General features: G+C 42.4%; 1 protein-coding gene across 1 annotated transcript; it reads left to right on the top strand.

Moving 5' to 3' along the window:
* The first annotated feature begins 7,666 nt into the window (after window positions 1-7,666).
* Window positions 7,667-15,271, top strand: LOC140089142 (solute carrier family 46 member 2-like). The gene is made up of 4 exons (XM_072126541.1): window positions 7,667-9,020; window positions 9,889-9,972; window positions 11,420-11,576; window positions 14,878-15,271. Exons 1-4 carry the CDS (start codon window positions 7,994-7,996, stop codon window positions 14,924-14,926), a joined length of 1,317 nt encoding a protein of 438 aa, XP_071982642.1. The 5' UTR covers window positions 7,667-7,993; the 3' UTR covers window positions 14,927-15,271.
* The last annotated feature ends 5,525 nt before the right edge of the window (window positions 15,272-20,796 follow it).

The raw sequence follows: 20,796 nt of genomic DNA, 5'->3' as shown, positions 1-20,796 counted from the left end.
TACAGCTCCTCCTTGTAGCAGAGGGAAGGGGATGTGAAGCAGAACATTGTAGAGAGCAGAAATCTCTTCAGGCTGGAAGATCCACACAGAGCTCTTGAAAAAGCTGCAAAGCTTCACTTTTCACTGTGCTGTTACTACTAACATCATACACAAAGGTATGGTTATACAGATCTATAGGGATGCTACCTAACACTGTCTGCAGCTTTGTATGATCAAGACCGTTGAAAGATTTCCTTGAATATTAGACTTAAAGCGGAGTCATCAGTCATGACATGTTTTAATAAAGAAATATTGTTGTCCCAAAGGTAATTCCTATTGCAACATCCCTCACCGGGGTCTAGCCTTTTCTTGGGGCCTGGAGGCAGCCAGGGCCCAGAATACTGGAGTGCCTGGCTAGTGCAGCCTAGAGAACACTGTTGTCACGGTGCTTGGTATGGGAATCGGAGGGCTTTCCTACAGCCTGGCAGGTCTCCAGCAGATGGTGTATGCAAGAAATAAGGAGGGAGAGGCTGGTTTAGTGGTTTCTCCCTGGGGCAATCCCTGAGTGTCTGTAGGATGAGTCCCTGGGTACTGGATGAGGAAGCCCGTGATGGTAAGTAGCCGTATCCAGGTATCAGATGGAGGCAACATTGTGCAAATGAACTTATAGTTCTTTATTGAACCTCAAACACCAGGAAACGGCCAAACACGATTAACATCGAATTCTGGTTACTGGAGTGGTCATGGAGAGTGGTCCACAGGAATGGTGCACCAGCCTGATAGCAGATGCAGGGTGGGATAGTTGAGGTGGAGCTATGTCCAAATTGTGGAAGATGCAGCTCTGGATTAGTGTCCCTTGACACTACTGGGTCAGATTTACTTACCCGGTCCCGTCACGATCCCGTGGTGTGTTATCCAACGAAGATTCGGATCCAGCGCGATTCACTAAGATCGTGCGTTCGAGTTCCGGCTGCTGTGCCGAGTTCCTCCGGAGTTTACCTGCTTCTTCCTGGTGCATGTGAGTGCTGATCTTGCGACACATTTCATATTTTGAAGTCGTGGTTTGTCCGAATCCGTCGGGTTGTCCGACGTCCCTGCCTGCGATTTCTGTCGCGTTCAAGCCGGCACTGATGCGCCACAATCTGATTGCGTGCGCCAAAAACCCGGGGCAATTCCGGGCAAAAGAGAACTATTCGGGAAACCTGATGAAAGTGCGGCGTTCTGACCCTTAGTAAATGAGCCCCACTGTCTCTCTCTGCAGTCTGCCGTCTCTCTCTGTCTCTGCAGTCAGACTCCAAGATGGAGTCTCTCACTCTGACTATGAGGTAAGAACACAGACTATGTGCTCCCCCAGGTGGTAGCACCTCTCCAATTACACTCAAGCTTACAATACAGCCACATAATTGGATAATTACTTGCACCCATTTAACTGTTGCCTTTCTTTTGCAATTTACCTAAGTTCTCCTAGCATTATCCTCATGTTGAGTTGAGCAGGCTCACCACTTAATGCTATGCTAAAACAAATTCTTTGTTTCAAATGAACATAGATGGCTTGCTCACCCATACTTGGTTGAAACCTTCTGAATCAAGTTTCTGCTCATGTATTTATGATTTGTTTGCCGCAATCTTGTGTCACAGCTGCATTGCGCCCACCGCAAGACAAAACTCTGCACCCACATTCCAGTGCTGATTTTCACCGGTTGCCACATTTATGTCAAAATACAACATAATTGTGGCATACATATACCAAAAAACAACTGGTGCCGCTCTTCAATAATCTGAAACACTCTGCACCATGTGCAGTTTGCCTCACTGAGTATAAATCTGGGCCACTGTCTTTAAAAACGGTGATATAGGGGAGGCTTTTTCCAATCACTATGAATCTCTTTACAACCTGCCCCCCATGCTCATGTCTGCTTCGAGTGTTAGGCATGCGTTTACTCAACTTTTTGAGTAAATCTGGACCCCTTCGTCACCCACCGGATGCCACCGAAACTATGAAAGCTGCTTTTTCGATCGAGGAAGTAGAGGCCACCATTAAATCTCTTCCAAACTTCTGTACTCCTGGGCTTCTGTACTGTTCTTTTCCCTCAACTCCTAGATGCCTTTAATGCCACATTCCAGGTAAGTCCCTTCCCCCCATCCTTATTTCAAGCATATGTCATTGTCATAGCCAAAGATGGTAAGCATATGATGGCCAAAATATGTGCACAGTAATAAAGCCAATATCCCTGACACTGGTGGATTATCTCACCTCCCTTAACATTTATAACGGTGCCAGGCAAGGCTGTTACCTTTCCCCCTCTTTGAATGGAACATTTATTGGCCTCCATTCATGTTAACACTGATATCTGGAAGGTCTGGATTGGTACTTCCTGAAGGTCTCTTCCTACTCTGCTCCAGACCTTCCAGACTTATAGTACCTTTAGCAACTATAAAATTAACAAAAATAAGAGTGTCTCACCTTCCCTCTGTTTTTTCAGCACTTGTGAAATTCCTTCTAACTAGGTAATTGGACATATGGTCAGCCAATGGTTAACTTGCCAGAAAAGAATTTTTGCAAACACCAGTGCAAAGCAAGTAATTGGGGGAAAGCACTGTCACATGCTGCAAAGAGGGGAACAAAAATAACGATCGCCAAGGGGTCTAGTGTCTTACCTCAGAGAAAGTCTATGGAGGTTTCTGAACATTTTGATGGTTTAGAGTGGTATTATTATGATGAAGGTTTCTGTCAGAACTTGTCTGTCGATCTGTCTGAGTGTTGGGGATCAAGGATGTCAACCTTTTGCTAAATTTGATTCTCCCCTTTACAAAGACCTCAGACAACAGGTACAATCTTTCTGTCTGCAGTAAATATACCTTTTTTGCCTCCACCGGAAGTCAAAGTAGTTGGCCTGCCACTTTTGTGCTGGGGGTTAATTCCCCTTCTACCCCATCTGCAAAGGATATATTGGGGGTAGGGTTTAATTTCAGTAGGGTTTCAGACCTGCTGATTGATGTTTTTCATGATGGTTTCGATGTTCCTAGTTTTATGGTCCAGGTTGTTCTATTAAGAATTTTAGGCAAATGAATACTTTTCCCAATACTGTGTAAAAAGAAGTGTAAAAGAAGTACAATTTGGAATGGTTGCAGCTTTTTTGTGCACTTCAGTGTATTTAGTGTCCCAGGTGTCCGTGCGATCCATGTCATGGATTGCGGGCACACCCGCGCTCCTCTCTGTGGCGGCGTGTCTGCCCCGGACCCGGACTTACCTCCCCCACCTCCTGGCTCTGCTACGGTTTCGGTTAGGCTGCATTCCTGCTTCCTTCCCACGCTAGGGTGCGCAGGCGACCCCCGCAGGATTTGAAGGGCCAGCGTCCTCCCCATTGGCGCTGGTCACTTCTGGGTTTTCTATATAAACGGGCGGCTCCCTTCACTCCCTGACAGATCTTCAAGTCTTCTCACTGAAGTGAAAGCCTCCTGTGTGTATCCCGTGGTTCCGTGCCAGTGTATCCCGTTGTTGCGTCCCTGTGTATCCTGTGGTCCGTATCCTGTGGTCCGTTCCCGTGTTCCTGTACACCTGCCATCCTGTGCTCCTGCGCTCCAGCGTACCAGCGTTACCAGTGTTCCTCTGTGTTCCTGCTGTCTTGTCAGACTCTGAGTGTTTCCTGCGTTTGCTACCTTGTCTGCCACCGCGGATCTCATACCAACCCCCGTGGTGGTCCAGAGGGTCCACAGACTCTTCCCACAGAGACTCTGACAGTTCTCCCCTCGCAAACTGTGACATTTATAAAAATATGCAAATGAGCTCTTCAGGCTCATTTGAGTTTATAAAAGCCGGGGCATAAAAAAACTAAAAAAATAGCAGATCCTTCCTGAGGGGGCACACACCAGTATGTCAATGTTCAATGTTTTTCTTATGAATATCTTTTCAAATCTTCTTTGAATATTTTTCATAACACACATAACTTTATTTTACCTCCATGAGTAGAGTTCTGTAATGGGATAATTTGTTCACTTTTCATACAAAATGTTTTGCAAGTTTTGACAGTGACAAAAATGTGATTGAGACATTTATACATTTCTAATTGTAATTGTTATCCAACAGACAATGCCACAACAGTTATAGTCCTCCAGATGGACTTTAACCCTTTCAATAATTACATATTTAAAATTTGCCAATAATTGACTACAAAATGTGAAAAAACAAGATTTTTTGTCATTTTTCCAATTAGAGTGTTTTTAAAAAGTAGTAACTTTTACCAAACTATGTTATAAATATGTACAGCATTATTCCATCACCTTTTCCCAGGTTCAGCTACAGATGCAGAGGATGCATGTACTTCTGAAATATGTAACTTTAAAAAAAACAAAGCTAAATTTGTTATGATGTAAAGCTTTTCCAGAGATATCGTCATTTAAAGAAGTGCATAGCAGAACGTCAGAAATTGACCTGGTTTTCGGTACTGAATGGGTTAAATTCACAGGGTGGTTACCCACAATAACAGAACAGTCTTTAGGAGAACATAGAGGAAGTGTCATTTCGGGGTCATGTTAACCTTCGCACTTCTCATCAGTGTTAAAGATCAGAAAAACTTCCTTTATTTGGTCACTATGGCCACCAAGGGGGTTTACAGAATTGATGGAAAACACCTTTAAGTTTGTAGGAAATATGAAAGATATTTAAACAGAGACTAAAACTGTATGTTAAGGTCAGTAACAGCACACTACCCAATGAACAAAAGCAGCACATAAATCAATAGTACAAGTGAATATAAGAAGGAAAATATAACAGATCTCTAGCTGAAAAGCAGAACATGAAACTCTGGTCAGCTGGAAAATAAATCAGTCACACTTGTTATAGGTCCAGGAAAGACTGTTATGGGAGGAGGACATAACATTATAGAGAAAGAAACAAACAAAAACTAGGTCCACATCTTCTACAATACAAAGTAAAACATAAGATTATAAAAGATTTTGTAAAAGTTATGGAACTCCTCAAGTACCGTATATATACTCAAGAATAAGCTGAGTTTTTCATCACAAAAAATAGGCTGGAAAACCTCACCTCGGCTTATACTCGAGTCAAAAAACAAACAATCATCACCTTCCGATGCCCCTCCGGCAGGTCCTCTTCTATACAGCGATGCTCCGGCATCGGCTCCGTGTCCCCGCGCTGTTCGTCGCATGGATCGTGTTGTCAGACACTCACTAATTTTAAATTTTTAATTAATATGCCTTTTTTATGTCTTTATTTTTTAGGGGGGATCCCACGTAATTTTTTTTCCAACCAATTGAAACTAAAATTACGTGGTATCCCCCAAGATATAAAGGGATCCCACAGGTTTTTTTCCCCAACCAATCAAAACAAAAATGACATGGGTTTAGCCCCATTTTCTACCAGCCAATTATCAACAGAAAGTGACTGACATTACTGTGGTTGAATAGGTGCAACTGCAATAGTAATCAGAGCAAATGGCGAGTGTGAAAGTGAACGTGTATACATGACGGCAGTGACAGTAGAGAGTGGCGCAACTGCTATAGTAATCAGAGCAAATGGCGAGTGTGAAAGTGAACGTGTATACATGACGGCAGTGATAGTAGAGAGTGGCGCAACTGCAATAGTAATCAGAGCAAATGGCGAGTGTGAAAGTGAACGTTTGTAGATGACGGCAGTGATAGTAGAGAGTGGCGCAACTGCAAAAGTAATCAGAGCAAATGGTGAGAGTCAGAGTGAACTTGTGAATATGACGGCAGTGATAGTAGAGAGTGGCGCAACTGCAATAGTAATCAGAGCAAATGGCGAGAGTCAAAGTGAACGTTTGTACATGACGGCAGTGATAGTAGAGAGTGGCGCAACTGCAATAGTAATCAGAGCAAATGGCGAGAGTCAAAGTGAACGTTTGTACATGACGGCAGTGATAGTAGAGAGTGGCGCAGCTGCAAAGGTAATCATAGCAAATGGTGAGAGTCAGAGTGAACTTGTGTATATGACGGCAGTGATAGTAGAGAGTGGCACAACTACAATAGTAATCAGAGCAAATGGCGAGAGTCAGAGTGAAGTTGTGTATATGACGGCAGTGATAGTAGAGAGTGGCGCAACTGCAATAGTAATCATAGCAAATGCCGAGTGTGAAAGTGAACGTGTGTACATGACGGCAGTGACAGTAGAGAGTGGCGCAACTGCAATAGTAATCATAGCAAATGCCGAGTGTGAAAGTGAACGTGTGTACATGACGGCTGTGATAGTAGAGAGTGGCGCAACTGCAATAATAATCAGACCAAATGGCGAGTGTGAAAATGGACGTATGTACATGATGGCAGTGATAGTAGAGAGTGGCGCAACTGCAATAGTAATCAGAGCAAATAGCAAGAGTCAGAGTGAACATGTGTACATGACGGCAGTGATAGTAGAGAGTGGCGCAACTGCAATAGTAATCAGAGCAAATGGCGAGAGGCAAAGTGAACGTTTGTAGATGACGGCAGTGATAGTAGAGAGTGCCGCAACTACAATAGTAATCAGAGCAAATGGCGAGTGTGAAAGTGAACGTGTGTACATTACGGCAGTGATAGTAGAGAGTGGCGCAACTACAATAGTAATCAGAGCAAATGGTGAGTGTGAAAGTGAACGTTTGTAGATGACGGCAGTGATAGTAGAGAGTGCCGCAACTACAATAGTAATCAGAGCAAATGGCGAGTGTGAAAGTGAACGTGTGTACATTACGGCAGTGATAGTAGAGAGTGGCGCAACTACAATAGTAATCAGAGCAAATGGTGAGTGTGAAAGTGAACGTTTGTAGATGACGGCAGTGATAGTAGAGAGTGCCGCAACTACAATAGTAATCAGAGCAAATGGCAAGTGTGAAAGTGAATGTTTATAGATGACGACAGTGATAGTAGAGAGTGGCGCAACTGCAATAGTAATCAGAGCAAATGGCGAGTGTGAAAGTGAACGTTTGTAGATGACGACAGTGATAGTAGAGAGTGGCGCAACTACAATAGTAATCAGAGCAAATGGCGAGAGTCAGAGTGAACGTGTGTACATGACGGCAGTGATAGTAGAGAGTGCCGCAACTACAATAGTAATCAGAGCAAATGGTGAGTGTGAAAATGGACGTATATACATGATGGCAGTGATAGTAGAGAGTGGCGCAACTGCAATAGTAATCAGAGCAAATGGCGAGAGGCAAAGTGAACGTGTGTACATGACGGCAGTGATAGTAGAGAGTGCCGCAACTACAATAGTAATCAGAGCAAATGGTGACTGTGAAAATGGACGTATGTACATGATGGCAGTGATAGTAAAGAGTGGCGCAACTACAATAGTAATCAGAGCAAATGGCGAGAGTCAGAGTGAACGTGTGTACATGATGGCAGTGATAGTAGAGAGTGGCGCAAGTTCAAAGCTTTTACTCTTTATAATAGTATTTAATATAATATAATAATATGTATGTGTGTGTGTATATATAACCATCTATATATTATCATCAATAAATGTTTTCATACAACTTGCAATCTCCAGCATTCACTTTTTTAAAAGCTTTTAGAGCTGTCTTCCCTGCAGAAGATACTGCCGGTAACTTCTCTGGTTGGTACCACCATTGACCATGTAATTCATGAATTATTTGCATATAATACAGCACTCTTATTATCTGTGTCTTGCAGGGTTATACTGTCAGCTTCCTCAGTCTCAGCCGGCCATTCCTGTATTGTTATCACTGACCCGTCAAGTGCAAACACAGTTTGGCTCCGCCTACAGTGTGTGAGTAGCTCAGCTAGCATGAGGAAGTATCTGCTTCTAGTTTTTCATTATTATTCTAAGCCACTTACTTAGGACATGCCAATAATCAGGAAATCTACACTATTCATTTTACCCAGAGACTACAGCATTTCCTATGAGAGAGACCAAGAATAACATATATCCAAGATTTGGAGTTGTCAAGTACGCCTCATACTGATCATCCAGCAAAGTGAAGCTACTGAAAGACTTCTCTTCATTATTTAAAAGACTGATACTGGCACATAGAGTCCAACCATGATACATGTAAGAACCTGGATTGAGCCTGTTGTTGCTGCAGCCCAGATGGCCAGCTCCTTCTATGACACAGCGCTGCTTTTTGTGGTAAAAAATCACTATAACCAATCAATCAGATTTTTTAACACATCTGACAGCGACTTACTACAGAAATCCATATCGAACTTCTATATCATCCACAACTTCATCCTGGGATTAGCACCTTTGCTTTGCGCTTATGTTTTAGCTAAAATTGGTGACCGCCAGAGGAGAAAGGTCACTATATGTGTGCCACTATTTGGGTACCTGCTATCACGGAGCCTTTTATTGCCGGTCATCTTTTTGAACTGGCCAATTGAGGTGATGTATGGATCTGCTGTTTTGAATGGATTGACAGGATGGTTCACAACATACTGGGCTGGTGTTATGGCCTTGGCTTCTGAAGGTTCCTCAGAACAGAACCGCTCTGTGAAGCTCATCATCATTGAGCTGGTGTATGGAATAGCTGGTTTTATTGGTAGTTTGCTCTCTGGACATATATTTGTGAGTGTGAAAATTGCAAGCCACCAAGGTATAACCCTGGTAATGTGCAGTTTAATACTTTATTTCTTCTGTTTAGTGTATGTTATGTTTGTATTAAAAGTGCCCCAGCATGGAAACTTAGTAGACCAAGCACATGCCTCTTCTGCAGAACCTTCTGAAAGTTCACGTCTACTAGGAGAATTACCATCAAGTTCTACATCTATGACACCATCTCCATGCTTTATAATTCTTCTTTTTGCTAGTGCCATATTGTACAATATTGCTGTTCATGGATTGACAGATGTAATTTCTTTGTTTTTGCTAAACAAACCACTTAACTTCAGCCCTGAATACATTGGTTATGCTAATGCAGCTGGCTACATGATTTTTATAACCAGCTTTTTAGCCGTCTTCATTTTATCCAGATGGTTTAAGGATGTGACTCTGATTCTCATTGGCATAGTATCCTATTCTGCTGGAGTATTCATCATGGCATTTGTACACTGGACATTCTTATATTTTATAGGTAAGTTAAAATGTTATTACAGCTAACACCACCTTAAGGGCACTTTTCTTCTTGTATGATGGAGTTTATTAACAGAATTGCTCCTTAAAAATAGGAAGACTGAATAAATATAATACAAATGTATTAGAAACAGCTCACCCTTTAAACATCCCATGGCTCCAATCATTTGATTGAAATCAGGGGCTGCAGAAGAATGCTGCAATAATCATGGGAGCTTCAAATAACTACTTTTATAATTATACTAATGAACCTGAAGGACTCCTCAGTGCTGCAGATTCAAATGCTGTTACAATGAGCAGAGCAGGTCTTCCCTCCCCTTGCATTTCCTACTGCCACTTGAGTACACATGCAGAGAGAGGAGGGAGAGAGCAGGGGGTTGGGTGAGACATGTTCTGTCCATTCAGGCTCATTAGCTCCTTCATTTAGAAGGAAGGAGACCATGGATAAATAATATAAGAATATTACCACAGTCACAGTGCATGTATCCATGAGTAAGTGTCCCTGGTTTATTATTCTTGAATTTGATGGTAGATTTTCTTTCAATTCTTGGTAATTTTCGCTCTGAAAATATCTATCCATGTTAGGTTCTACCATGCATATTGCATGCATGTATTTTTAATGCACACATAATTAAAAAGTTAATTTTTAAAAGGAACTTGTCATCAGATTTTTACTATTAACAGGTGAAAAATCCTAATGATAGGTTCCCACAGCATTATACTAGCTCTTGTCCATATTGTTTTTAGCTAAAACATGGATATTTCCTATACTCAGTGAAGCAAAGTGTAATAACAACAGCTGAAAGTTTTGGTGTTGTTTGTGCTTGCTTTCAGTTTGTAATATTTGTCCTTTTTCAATTGTTTTGAAGCTCGTGGAGTAATGATGTTTGCTCTGATACCACTTCCAACTATAAGATCTGTCTTGTCTAAACATATAAAAGGATCCTCTTACGGTAAGTGCAAAATGAATTATGCCCTTTCCCGCTGATGCCCTTTTTCGTTTCCGTTTTTTGATTCCCTTCTATAACCCCTTACCGACCTGTGACATATTAGTAAGCCACTTATTAGGCTGCTTATTACAGCAAACACCCACCGGTAACATCCGCGAATGGTGCTAACACCGATCGCTGGTGTTAACCCCTCAGCCTTCGTGGGTCCCGCCATATTGGCTTCAATAGTCATTCCCCGTGACAAGTGGTGACAGTCACCATGACATCCTCAGATCAAACATAGACTGCCTTGTTTTAGCCCATTTATTATAATGTGAGATATGTACAAGAAGTGAAATAATTCTGTTGCATGGCAATATATGGTGGGATCAATGAGACAACCTAGGCTTAAAGTAGTAAAGAAAAAAACTGTTAAAAATACATAAATAAATAAAAATTCAAATAAACAGTAAAAATCATAAACACGTTAGGTATTGACGCGTCTCAAATTTTCAAATCATTCAAAATATAATATTGGTTATTCCCAGAGTTACTCCATAATGTCCAAAATATCCAAAATGCTACTTTTTCAACATTTTGCATTAAATATTTCATAAAAGTGATCAAAAGGGTGTACAGTCATCAAAATAGTAGCAATGGAAATAACAGCTCATCTTGCAAAAAATGACATGTCACACAGCTCCATGCTGTTAAAGGAAACCTACCACTTGAAGTGGCAGGTATAAGAGGGAACTACCGAGCACCAGCTCAGGTTGAGCTGGTGCCGGAGCTTATTTTTGGTAGTGTTTTAAACCGCAGTATCGCGGTTTAAAACACTTTTTAAACTTTATGGCCGAAGCAGATTCGGCGCAGGGAGGTACGCGCTCGGCACTTACCATGCTCGCGACCGTGCACGCGGCTACATAGGAAGTGAAGGAGAGCATGGTGCGCCGAGCGCGTACCTCCCTGCGCCGCAGCAGCTTCGGCCATAAAGTTTAAAAAGTGTTTTAAACCGCGATACTGCGGTTTAAAACACTAACAAAAATAAGCTCCGGCACCAGCTCACCCTGAGCTGGTGCTCGGTAGTTCCCTCTTATACCTGCCACTTCAAGTGGTAGGTTTCCTTTAAAGTTATTAGTGCTAGAAGAAGACAAAATTTAAAAAAATTTGTACAGGATGTTTAGTTTTTCTAAATGTATAAAAACAAAATTAAACCTATATAAATTTAGTATCCCTGTAATCGTACCGACCCAAAGAATGAAGATATGTCATTTAGGGCGCCTTAAAAAACAAGCCCATAGGAAAAGAAAGTTCAATTTCTTATGCATAAAACAAGCCCCCACACAGCACTTTACATGAAAAAATAAAAAAGTTACAGAGTTTTGAAGGTGTGGAGTGATAAATGGAAAAGCAAAAACTAAAAATGGGGTTAAGTGGTTAACTGCATTTTTTCATTGTTGTTTTTTTTCAGGTAAAGTCTTTATTGTTCTACAGCTCTCATTAGCCATTACAGGAGTTGTGGTATCAGTTGTATTCAATAAGATTTACCAAGCCACTCTAGATACATTCAACGGAACCTGTTTTATTATATCCGGGATCATAGCAATTGTGAGCCTCATTCCTATCAGGTATGTGATACATGCTTGAAACTAGTTTCCCATAAACACTGTATTTTCACTATAACCGGTTCTGCTATCCCCTTGATACACTTTCAAACACTTTTGTCATGGTAACCACGATAAGAATAGAATAAATACAATAGAAAATTGTATACGCTTTCACCACCGTATCGTTAAATAGTTCTGTTGCCTTCAGGATGAAGGAGTTGTGGAACCTCGTGGTGCGGCAACGCACCTGGCGGTAACGATGACCAGTGTCACTCCATTGCTGCAGTAGTGTGTCGTGTAGTGGGTGGGTGCCATTTTTTCGCAATGGTGTCAAATTTCCTAAGGCATCTGGTTTGCCAGACTTCCTGTAGCGGATGCAACGTCTCCCCAATAGTGCTCTGGGCTCTTCAGATAACCTTGTTGAAGCGGTTCTTTTCTCTACTGTTTAAGCCTCCTCCCCAACAGACAACTGCGTAGAACAATTTGCCTGCCGTCATCATTTCGTAAAATATTTTTAATATTAGGGCAGAGATTTTGAATGACCTCAGCTTTCTCAACTAGCGCAATCTGTCACATAACCTGTCGATATTGGTCCTCCATTCAAGCCTTTCATTAATGTGCACCCCCAGGTACTTGTAGGTGTTGACCTGATCTATTTCTCGCCCATTGATCCTAATTGGTACTGTATCCGTTTTGTTCCTCTTTAGATCGATGACCATCTCCTTTTTTTTTTTTACATTGATCACCAGATTGTTGCTTTCACTCCACTCAAACAATGGTCGGAATGAAATGTGGATAGGTTTCTCATTCAGGAGTGGTTTTCTCTATAATAAATATCACTCAGCAGTGTGGGGCCATTGAGACCACGGAAACCCTACACTGTGGTGGGATGTAATAACCTGAATAACTGTAAATAACCAGGGAGGATGAAGGTTAAGATTCCATGTCCACCATTTGGTGTGATGCAGCACTGCCCAGCAATAAACTGGCGGGGAAGAAACTAGAGAGGTATCTCAAAATACTGTGTTACACCAAGGAGCTTGGCACAAGATCCACCCTAAGACGCCAAATCCATCCTTGCTCTCATTACAAAGAAATAAAAAAAAAGACCTGAAAATCATTTCCTATATACGATATGTTTGAAACATGTATTCTCCGTACTTATGTTTTTTAGGACATTATGCCAGTTTATGCCATAAAGGTTGTCTAATATTTGCTTTCACACCCTTTTTTTCCCCCGGCTTTGCATACATGAGCACTCCTACGCGTCGTGCATGTTCATTCTTATGAGTATAGATCATGCCCCAGGCCAAACATGCACGCCCTGATGACCGCGGGTACTGCCAGGGTTACCGATGCGATCAGCAGCAAGAAGGCCGCTGTATCAAAAAGCCTGGCACCTGCAGAATTTCTCCTTTTCTCAATTTTTCTCCATATGCCTTCATTTATTCAATAAAAAATCTAAAATAGACAAAACAATTTGTAACTACGCAGATTAAAATGTGCAATTATTTTGCCTATATAGTAAATATAAAAAATGTAAAAAAACAATGCCAAAAATGTTGTTTCGATCTCTGACCAATAAATAGTGAATAAATATTGGTTATTATTATGTCAAATGTATTCTAAAAAGTGTGCTTTTAAAAAATACAACTCATTCTGAAAAAAAACAAGCTGTCATATGCCTGTGGATATCCTTGGATGTGTGCTAGCTGTTAATTCAACACCCAGCACATTTTGTTTTAACCCCTTCCCGCCGCAGCCCTTTTTCGTTTTTGCGTTTTCATTTTTCACTCCCCACATTCAAAAATCTGTAACTTTTTTATTTTTCCATCTACAGAGCTGTGTGACGGCTTATTTTCTGTGTAACAAATTACACTTCAAAATGGTTGCATTTAATATTCCATGCCGTGTACTGGGAAGCGGGAAAAAAATTCCAAATGCAGTGAAATTGGTAAAAAAACGCATTTGTGCCGTATTCTTGTGGACTTGGATTTTACGGATTTCACTGTGCACCCCAAATGACATGTCTACTTTATTCTTTGGGTCGGTACGATTACGGGGACAACAAATTTATATAGGTTTTATAATGTTTTCATACATTTAAAAAAAGTTAAATCTTCTGGCGCTAATAACTTTTTCATACTTTGGTGTATGGATCTGTGGGTGGTGCCATTTTTTGCGGATTTTGATGACATTTACAATGTTATCATTTTTAGGACTGTTCGACCTTTTGATCACTTTTTTAAAAAAGTGCCATTTTCGACTTTAGGCACGATTTTCCGTTACGTTGTTAAACACAGTGAAAAAACATTATCATATTAGTCTTCGTGAGACCCAAACTACCATGGTGATGGATCGCCGCTCTCCGATGACGTCACGGGGAGTGAGGATCCTCAGATCCTCAGATGTGCCGCCATCTTTTTGAAGCCACCGGCAGCTTTGCCGGCAACGATCAGCAATAAAACACCCGCGATCGGTGCCAGCAATATGCAGCAAAGACTTACCAGCTATGGAGAGGACTCGGCCCGCGAGCCCTCTATTCCCGCCTACATCTGTGGCTTGTGCAGTCCCTATTCTCCTTTATGACCCATTTATTAGTGGTAAACGCCAGTAAAAAATGTGATTTTCCACCTGGTATCCATGGTGTGGAAACTCCAACACAACAAATATGTGCCTCTTTCATTTTTCTGGCACTGGAAAGTGTCGGAAAGTAGATCACGGTTGTATGCATGAGGCCTTATTGTGCATCCACAGATGACGTTCGCATTGCGTTTACAAGCCCAATGCAAATGCCCGAGGTGAGATTCAGCCTGATCACATCTGCATTTCTAGTGAAGCACCCCGTGTTCTGTATTGTGTACATACAAAACACGGGGTGCTTGTTGTCGATCCCATGTGTTTCACTGGAAAAGCAGACGTTATTTGGTCAAGACACGCCCCCAGGTGTTTCCATTGCATTTGTAAACGCAATGCGAATACCACATGTAAACAAATCCTGAGAGTAAATAGTCAGTATCAGCGATTATCAGAGATTAGCACTGGACAGATTTTTTTATCTAGTAAACTGATCACTGACTGATGGTCTCTACCATGCAAAAATCTGCTGCTTTGAAAAGCTTCCCAGCCAAGGCTGAAACACAAGAAGCCACTTTTTGGGAGGAATTGCTGTCTATAAGATTGCTGTTGGTAACAACTCCAGTTTGTGGCTTAACTAGTAAACATAGAGTATCCCTCTAAATTATTTCTCTCTTTACCGTTGAGTTGTGAATTGTCTAATTGTTACTAAATGTAAGTAATTATATCTATCTTTTTATTTTAGTGTTTCTGCATATAAATATTCAATGTTCCATGCCCTCAGGAGAGACTGACCAGAATACATCAAAGCATATCAATAATATAAGCTTTTATCTGAATTTGATTTGTTCTTTTTTCCATGTTTTATAAAGTGCTATAATAAACCTGTACATACAAGAATGGATGTAAGAAATTGTTGCGTCTTTTTATTCCAGCCTTGTAACTGGAAAAACCTGAATAAAAAATAAATATGTTGGAAGCTTTATTATTAGATATGGGATGGGCCTTTGGATGATTGTATTCTTAGATATTTGAATTCTTTGGTGGTTTACAAAGTCTTATATTCAGAGCATTTTAAGTTTGCTGCTACAGTTATACATTGAGTTATAAATTGCAGTTAGACAGGGCAGAAGATAAACGATCATGGTGGTAATTATAACAAGGTACATGAGGCTAGTGCCTAGGGCAGTGGTGACAAACCTATGGCACGGGTGCCAGAGGTGGCACTCTGAGCCCTCTCTGTGGGCACCCAGGCCATCACCCAGCACAAAGGTCACCATTCAGGACTCCTCCTCCTGCAGTCACAGGGAGCCCAGAACGTGCCATGTTCAGCACTATTTTAAAGTGACTTGAAGTACAGGAGGTGTGGGCAACGCTGGATTATCATTGAAGCCCCATCTTAGGGCCTATGATTCATCCTTTTAGAGGGAAGCTACAATAATAATCAGCATTGCTCCATCTTTGTACTGTATTGGCGTCTTCAGGATGCCAATACGTTCGAATCTGTGACAGTGCTGGGAGCAATAAGTTACTTTAAATTGGCATTTGGCACTTTGTGAAAAATATGTCGCTTTTGGTTGTAGTCTCAGTCTCTAAAAGGTTTGCCATCACTGGCCTAGGGCGTCCAGAAGGAAGGGGGCGTTGTTTTACGGGAATGCCATATTTTATAGACTTGCTGCAGCCCACTGTCCAACTGCAGAAGGGAAGGGGTGGAGCAGGCAGGCTGTATGTGAAACAGTGGTGAGGCAGAGCAGGACAGGATAACTGTATATCTGCTGGGTAAGTGGCTATGTAATCATGTAATATGCAAGCAATTTATCCGCATACAGTGATGATAAAATCTTTGCTGGCTCTAAGGGCGCTGTCCCACATTGCGTTTGCAAGCGCAGACGGAGACAAAACCGTGCCCACCGGTTTTGTCCAACGGTGTTTTGCATTAATTTAACGCACCTGTGTTTTGCATTAATTTAACGCAAAACACCGGCGTCTCATATCCGATCGCAGGCGTTTCCATAGAAACGCTGATGCGATCGGACCGCCCCGGTGGGCACGGTTTTGTCTGTGTCTGCGTTTGCAAACGCAACATGGAACAGCACCCTAAGGCCGGCGCCACACGTAGCGTTTTGTCTGCGCTTGCAAACGCCTGCGATCGGGAACGAGCCGGCGGTGTTTCGCGTTAAATTAACGCAAAACACCGGCGTGTTTTGCATTAATTTAACGCACCGGTGTTTTGCATTAATTTAACGCAAAACACCAGCGGCTCATACCCGATCGCAGGCGTTTCCATAGAAACGCTGATGCGATCGGACAGCCCCAGTGGGCGCGGTTCTGTCTGCGTTTGCAAACGCAACGTGGAACAGCACCCTAAGGCCGGAGCCATACGTAACTTAAATTAACGCAAAACACCGGCGGCTCGTTCCCGACCGCAGGCGTTTCCATAGAAACGCCGATGGCGATCGGGCCGAGGCCCGCCCCAGTGGGCGCGACTTTGTCTGCGTTTGCAAGCGCAGACAAAGCGCTACGTGTGGCGCCAGCCTAAAGAGTTCCTGGAGGAGCATAGGAGAGGTGATGACCTCTGAAGTCAAATTGGGGTGATGGCAGACATGCCGTTTTGTCTGCGTTTGCAAACACAAACGCAGACAAAGCCGCACCCACCGGGGCAGGCCGTGGCCCGATCGCATCGCTAACTGGAACGAGCGGCCGGTGTTTTGCATTAATTTGACGCAAAACACCACAGGCTAGTTCCCGATCACTGGCGTTTCCATAAAAACGCCAATGTGATCGGGCCGCGGGCTGCCCCGGTGGGTGCGGCATTGTCTGCGTTTGCATTGCATTGAAAATTGATTATTTTTTTCTTGTGGGACATTTAAAAGCGCAATGCTTGATGTGCAGTAATTGCATGCAGCTGTGTCTCTTGGAACTTGTAAAAACACAGTGATCTCCCTGCTATTCGTGCATGTATTCACATGCAGGCCACAAACGCATGCATTTTCAAAAACGCGACCGCTTTGAAAAGCGCAATGAAAACGTACCTCAAGAACGGGACAAAAAGACACAGCTGAGAAAAAAACAAGTTAAGACACTTTAACCTAAAACCCATTGAAAAAACCAACATGCAAATAAGATGCATTTTTCAAGGATGCTAAAAGGCAATGAAAAAAATGCAACTAAAACACCACGTGTGTCACTGGACTTACTTTATTGTTGACTTTAGAGAGATTTTAAAAGATTCTTTTGTCACTTGTGACCTCTCCTGCCAGTCAGTGATAGTCTTCTGATGTGTAACCATCGTGCAGCAAGGTTGTCATCATGTATGACAAGAGGAGAACTGAGAATCCACCTGACGTGTCCTTACAACGTATGGCAAAAAACAAGGTGTGAACCCAGCCTAAGATCTTATGCAAACAACTGTTAATTCTTCATATGAGCAAGCCATGGTTTTTGCAGGCTTGTTTATGTCCTCATGTAGACACAGCTGAAGATTCCTTAGGCCCCTTCCACACTTGCGTTGCAGATCACGTCAGAGTTTGATCAGGGTGCGATCAGGGTTTGGTCAGTGAAAAACACACATTTTGCATCAGAGTGCAATCAGTTTTCAGTCAGAGTTTGTTCAGTGTCTCAGTTTTTCACGCGCGTTTTTGATGCAATTTCAATGCGTTTTTCACGTGCAGAAAATGCGCGTGAAATGGATTCAGGACTGAGCTTTATCTTTTCTATGGCAATTGATGCGTGAAAAACGCATTGCACTTGCATTGCACTTGCAAGTGTCTCAGGCCCCTTCTACACTAGCGAGTGTGATGCGATGAACTCGCATCACACTCGCAACGCAAGCTGCCGGGAACGCACGGCCCGAACCCTGCACCGCGGGAGTGAACTCAGCATGTCAGTTCACTCCCGCGGTGCAGCGTTCGGGCCGTGCGTTCCCGGCAGCTTGCGTTGCGAGTGTGATGCGAGTTCATCGCATCACACTCGCTAGTGTAGAAGGGGCCTCAGAGTGCAATGCGTTTTTGATGCGTCTCCATAGACTTGTATGGTGCGTTTTTCACGCGCGTGACTTGCAAAAGTAGAGCATGCCGAGATTAAAACGCGCATTAAAAAAAATGCAAGTCTGAAAAGACCCATTGATTACAATGGGTCAGAGTGCAATGCAAGTGTTGCGTGTCAAAAGCGCGCGTGAAAAACGCAAGTGTGAAAGGGGCCTTAGCCCTGTATATGAGCCTAGTACCCCCGAGAATTAAGGTCCCTTTCACACTTGTGTTTTTTACGCTCGTGTTATGCGCATGTATTTGATGTGCAGAACTTGCACTGCACTCTGTACAATTGTATTCAATGGGTTTTGTCAAATTTGCATTTCTTTTAATGCACGTTAAAATCTCACGTTAGCATGCTCTACTTTTAGTTTTTAAGTCAGACTCTTAAAAAAAAAAAAACAGCATACAAGTCTATGGAGACGCATCAAAAACGCATTGCACTTGCATGTGTCTCTGAGTGCAATGGGGGACATTTACTATGGCGTTTCCGCCAGTTTTGTGGCGCTCTCACCACATGTTCTGCTCTCAGACCTATTTATTAGCTGGCGGCGCCAGAAAAAATGACTTTTTCCGTCTGCTCCGACTGTTCTCCGAAAAGGGGCGTGGCTTTGGCGGAGTGGAAACTCAGACACAATTACTATGTGTCGCAGCCCTTTTTGGGCGGTGTAAACTGACGGAAAGTAGACCAAAAGAAAACTGGTCTAGCAGGGACTGTTGGACACATTTCTGGTGCTCGGGACAGATTTGGTCCCAGGGACAGAAAATAGTCTTGGCGCCAGAAATGTCTCTGCACAGCTCTACAATATTAAATGTGTGTCTTCTTACCGAGAGCAGGTCGGTAACAAAGCCAATGCAGACACCGACACTGTAAGTAAATGTCCCCCAATGTGTTTTTCACTGATCAAAAGATAGACCACTGTCATGAGTCTTTTTCACACAGGTTATCTGTGTGTTAAAAACACATTGAAAATGCATTGAAAACACCAAAAAACGTGTGAAAAACTGAAAACTGATTGAACTGTAGACGTGATCTGCAATGCAAGTGTGAAAGGGGTTTAACTCAGGTCCAAAGTTTGTGGCTCAGTGTGTCCCATAGATGTCAATGAGGGAGAACATTTGAAGTAAGACCCCTTTCACACTTGCATTGCAGATCACATCAGAGTCTGATCAGGGTTTGGTCAGTGAAAAACTGACATTTATTTTATCAGAGTTCAATCAGTTTTCAGTCTAAGACAGAGTTTGTTCACTGTCTTAGTTTTTGAGACACTTTTTTGGTATTTGCAATGCGTTTTCAAGCACAAATAACGCGTGTGAAAAAGACTCAGGGCGGTGGTCTATCTTTCTACGGCAATTAATCGGTGAAAAACGCATTGCACGTGCATGTGTCTCAGAGTGCAATGCTTTTTGGTGTGAATTCATAGACTTGTATGGAGCGTTTTTCATGGGCTGAGATTTTATCGCGTGTATGTACAAGAAAAAAAACATTGATTACAATGGGTCAGAGTGCAATGCAAGTTCTGCCCATCAAAAGCACGCACAGAACATGCATGTGAAAGGGGCCTGAGGGTGAAGACCGTTTTTGGGCCGTTTTTAACGCATGGAAAACGCATGCGTTTTTGGCCAGTTTGGATTAAGATAATTGGTCAAACCTGTCAAAAACGCATGCGTTTTCAAAAAACGCATGCGTTTTTTAACGATCTGAAAACGCACTAACTAAAAACGGCCCAAAAACGGCCTAAAAACGCCATGTGTGTCTTCACCCTAAGATTGTGCTTGCATCCCGTTTACTAAATGCAAAGCAAATACAATCATACTTCAATAGGTCATCACAGGAGGTCCATGCATTGCATTTGAAATGCAACGCAAATGCAATTCAAACACTGTGGGGCACATTTACTTACCCGGTCCTGTCCGATCCAGCAGCGCGATTCAGCAAGCTAGTGAGTCCGACTTGCTGCAGGTGTCGCTGCTGTGCAGAGATCCACATGAGTTCACCATCATCTCCCCGATGCATGTAAGTGCTTGATTTTGCGACACACTTCGTTTTTTAAATTCCGTGTCTTCACCCTTAGGGTGAAGACACACATGGCGTTTTTGGTCCGTTTTTGGTCCGTTTTTACTAAGTGCGTTTTCAGATCGTTAAAAAACGCATCCGTTTTTAAAAAACGCATGCGTTTTTTGCAAACGCATGCGTTTTTGTCCGTTTTTCATTGCGCAATTTCGGAAAAACTGACAAAAACGCATGCGTTTTTAACTATCTGAAAATGCACTTAGTAAAAACGGCCCAAAAACGCCATGTGTGTTTTCACCCTTAGGATAATCGATCTCATCCTGCTAATCGTACTGGCAGCCTGGTCCCGGCTGCGTCTGCCAGACAGATTAACCCCTTAACTTCCACAAACAAGCAGGATCCCGGCAGCTAAGGAGAGAGACAGCGGGAAGAGGGTTCCCTCTCTCCCCTTTCCCTGGCTTCCAAATGAAGACCTCTTGTATGCGGGATCAAGGTAAAAAACATTAAAAAATAAAGATAAGGGTTTAAAAAAAAAAAAAAAAAAAAAAGAAATAAAAATAAAAAATAAAAACACCAAAAAAAATCACCCGTTTCTCTATATTTAATTCGATTTTGATATTAC

The sequence above is a fragment of the Engystomops pustulosus genome, chromosome 1, assembly GCF_040894005.1.
Source record: "Engystomops pustulosus chromosome 1, aEngPut4.maternal, whole genome shotgun sequence".
Taxonomy (NCBI): Eukaryota; Metazoa; Chordata; class Amphibia; order Anura; family Leptodactylidae; genus Engystomops; species Engystomops pustulosus.
This window is presented reverse-complemented; position numbering and strand designations above follow the sequence as displayed.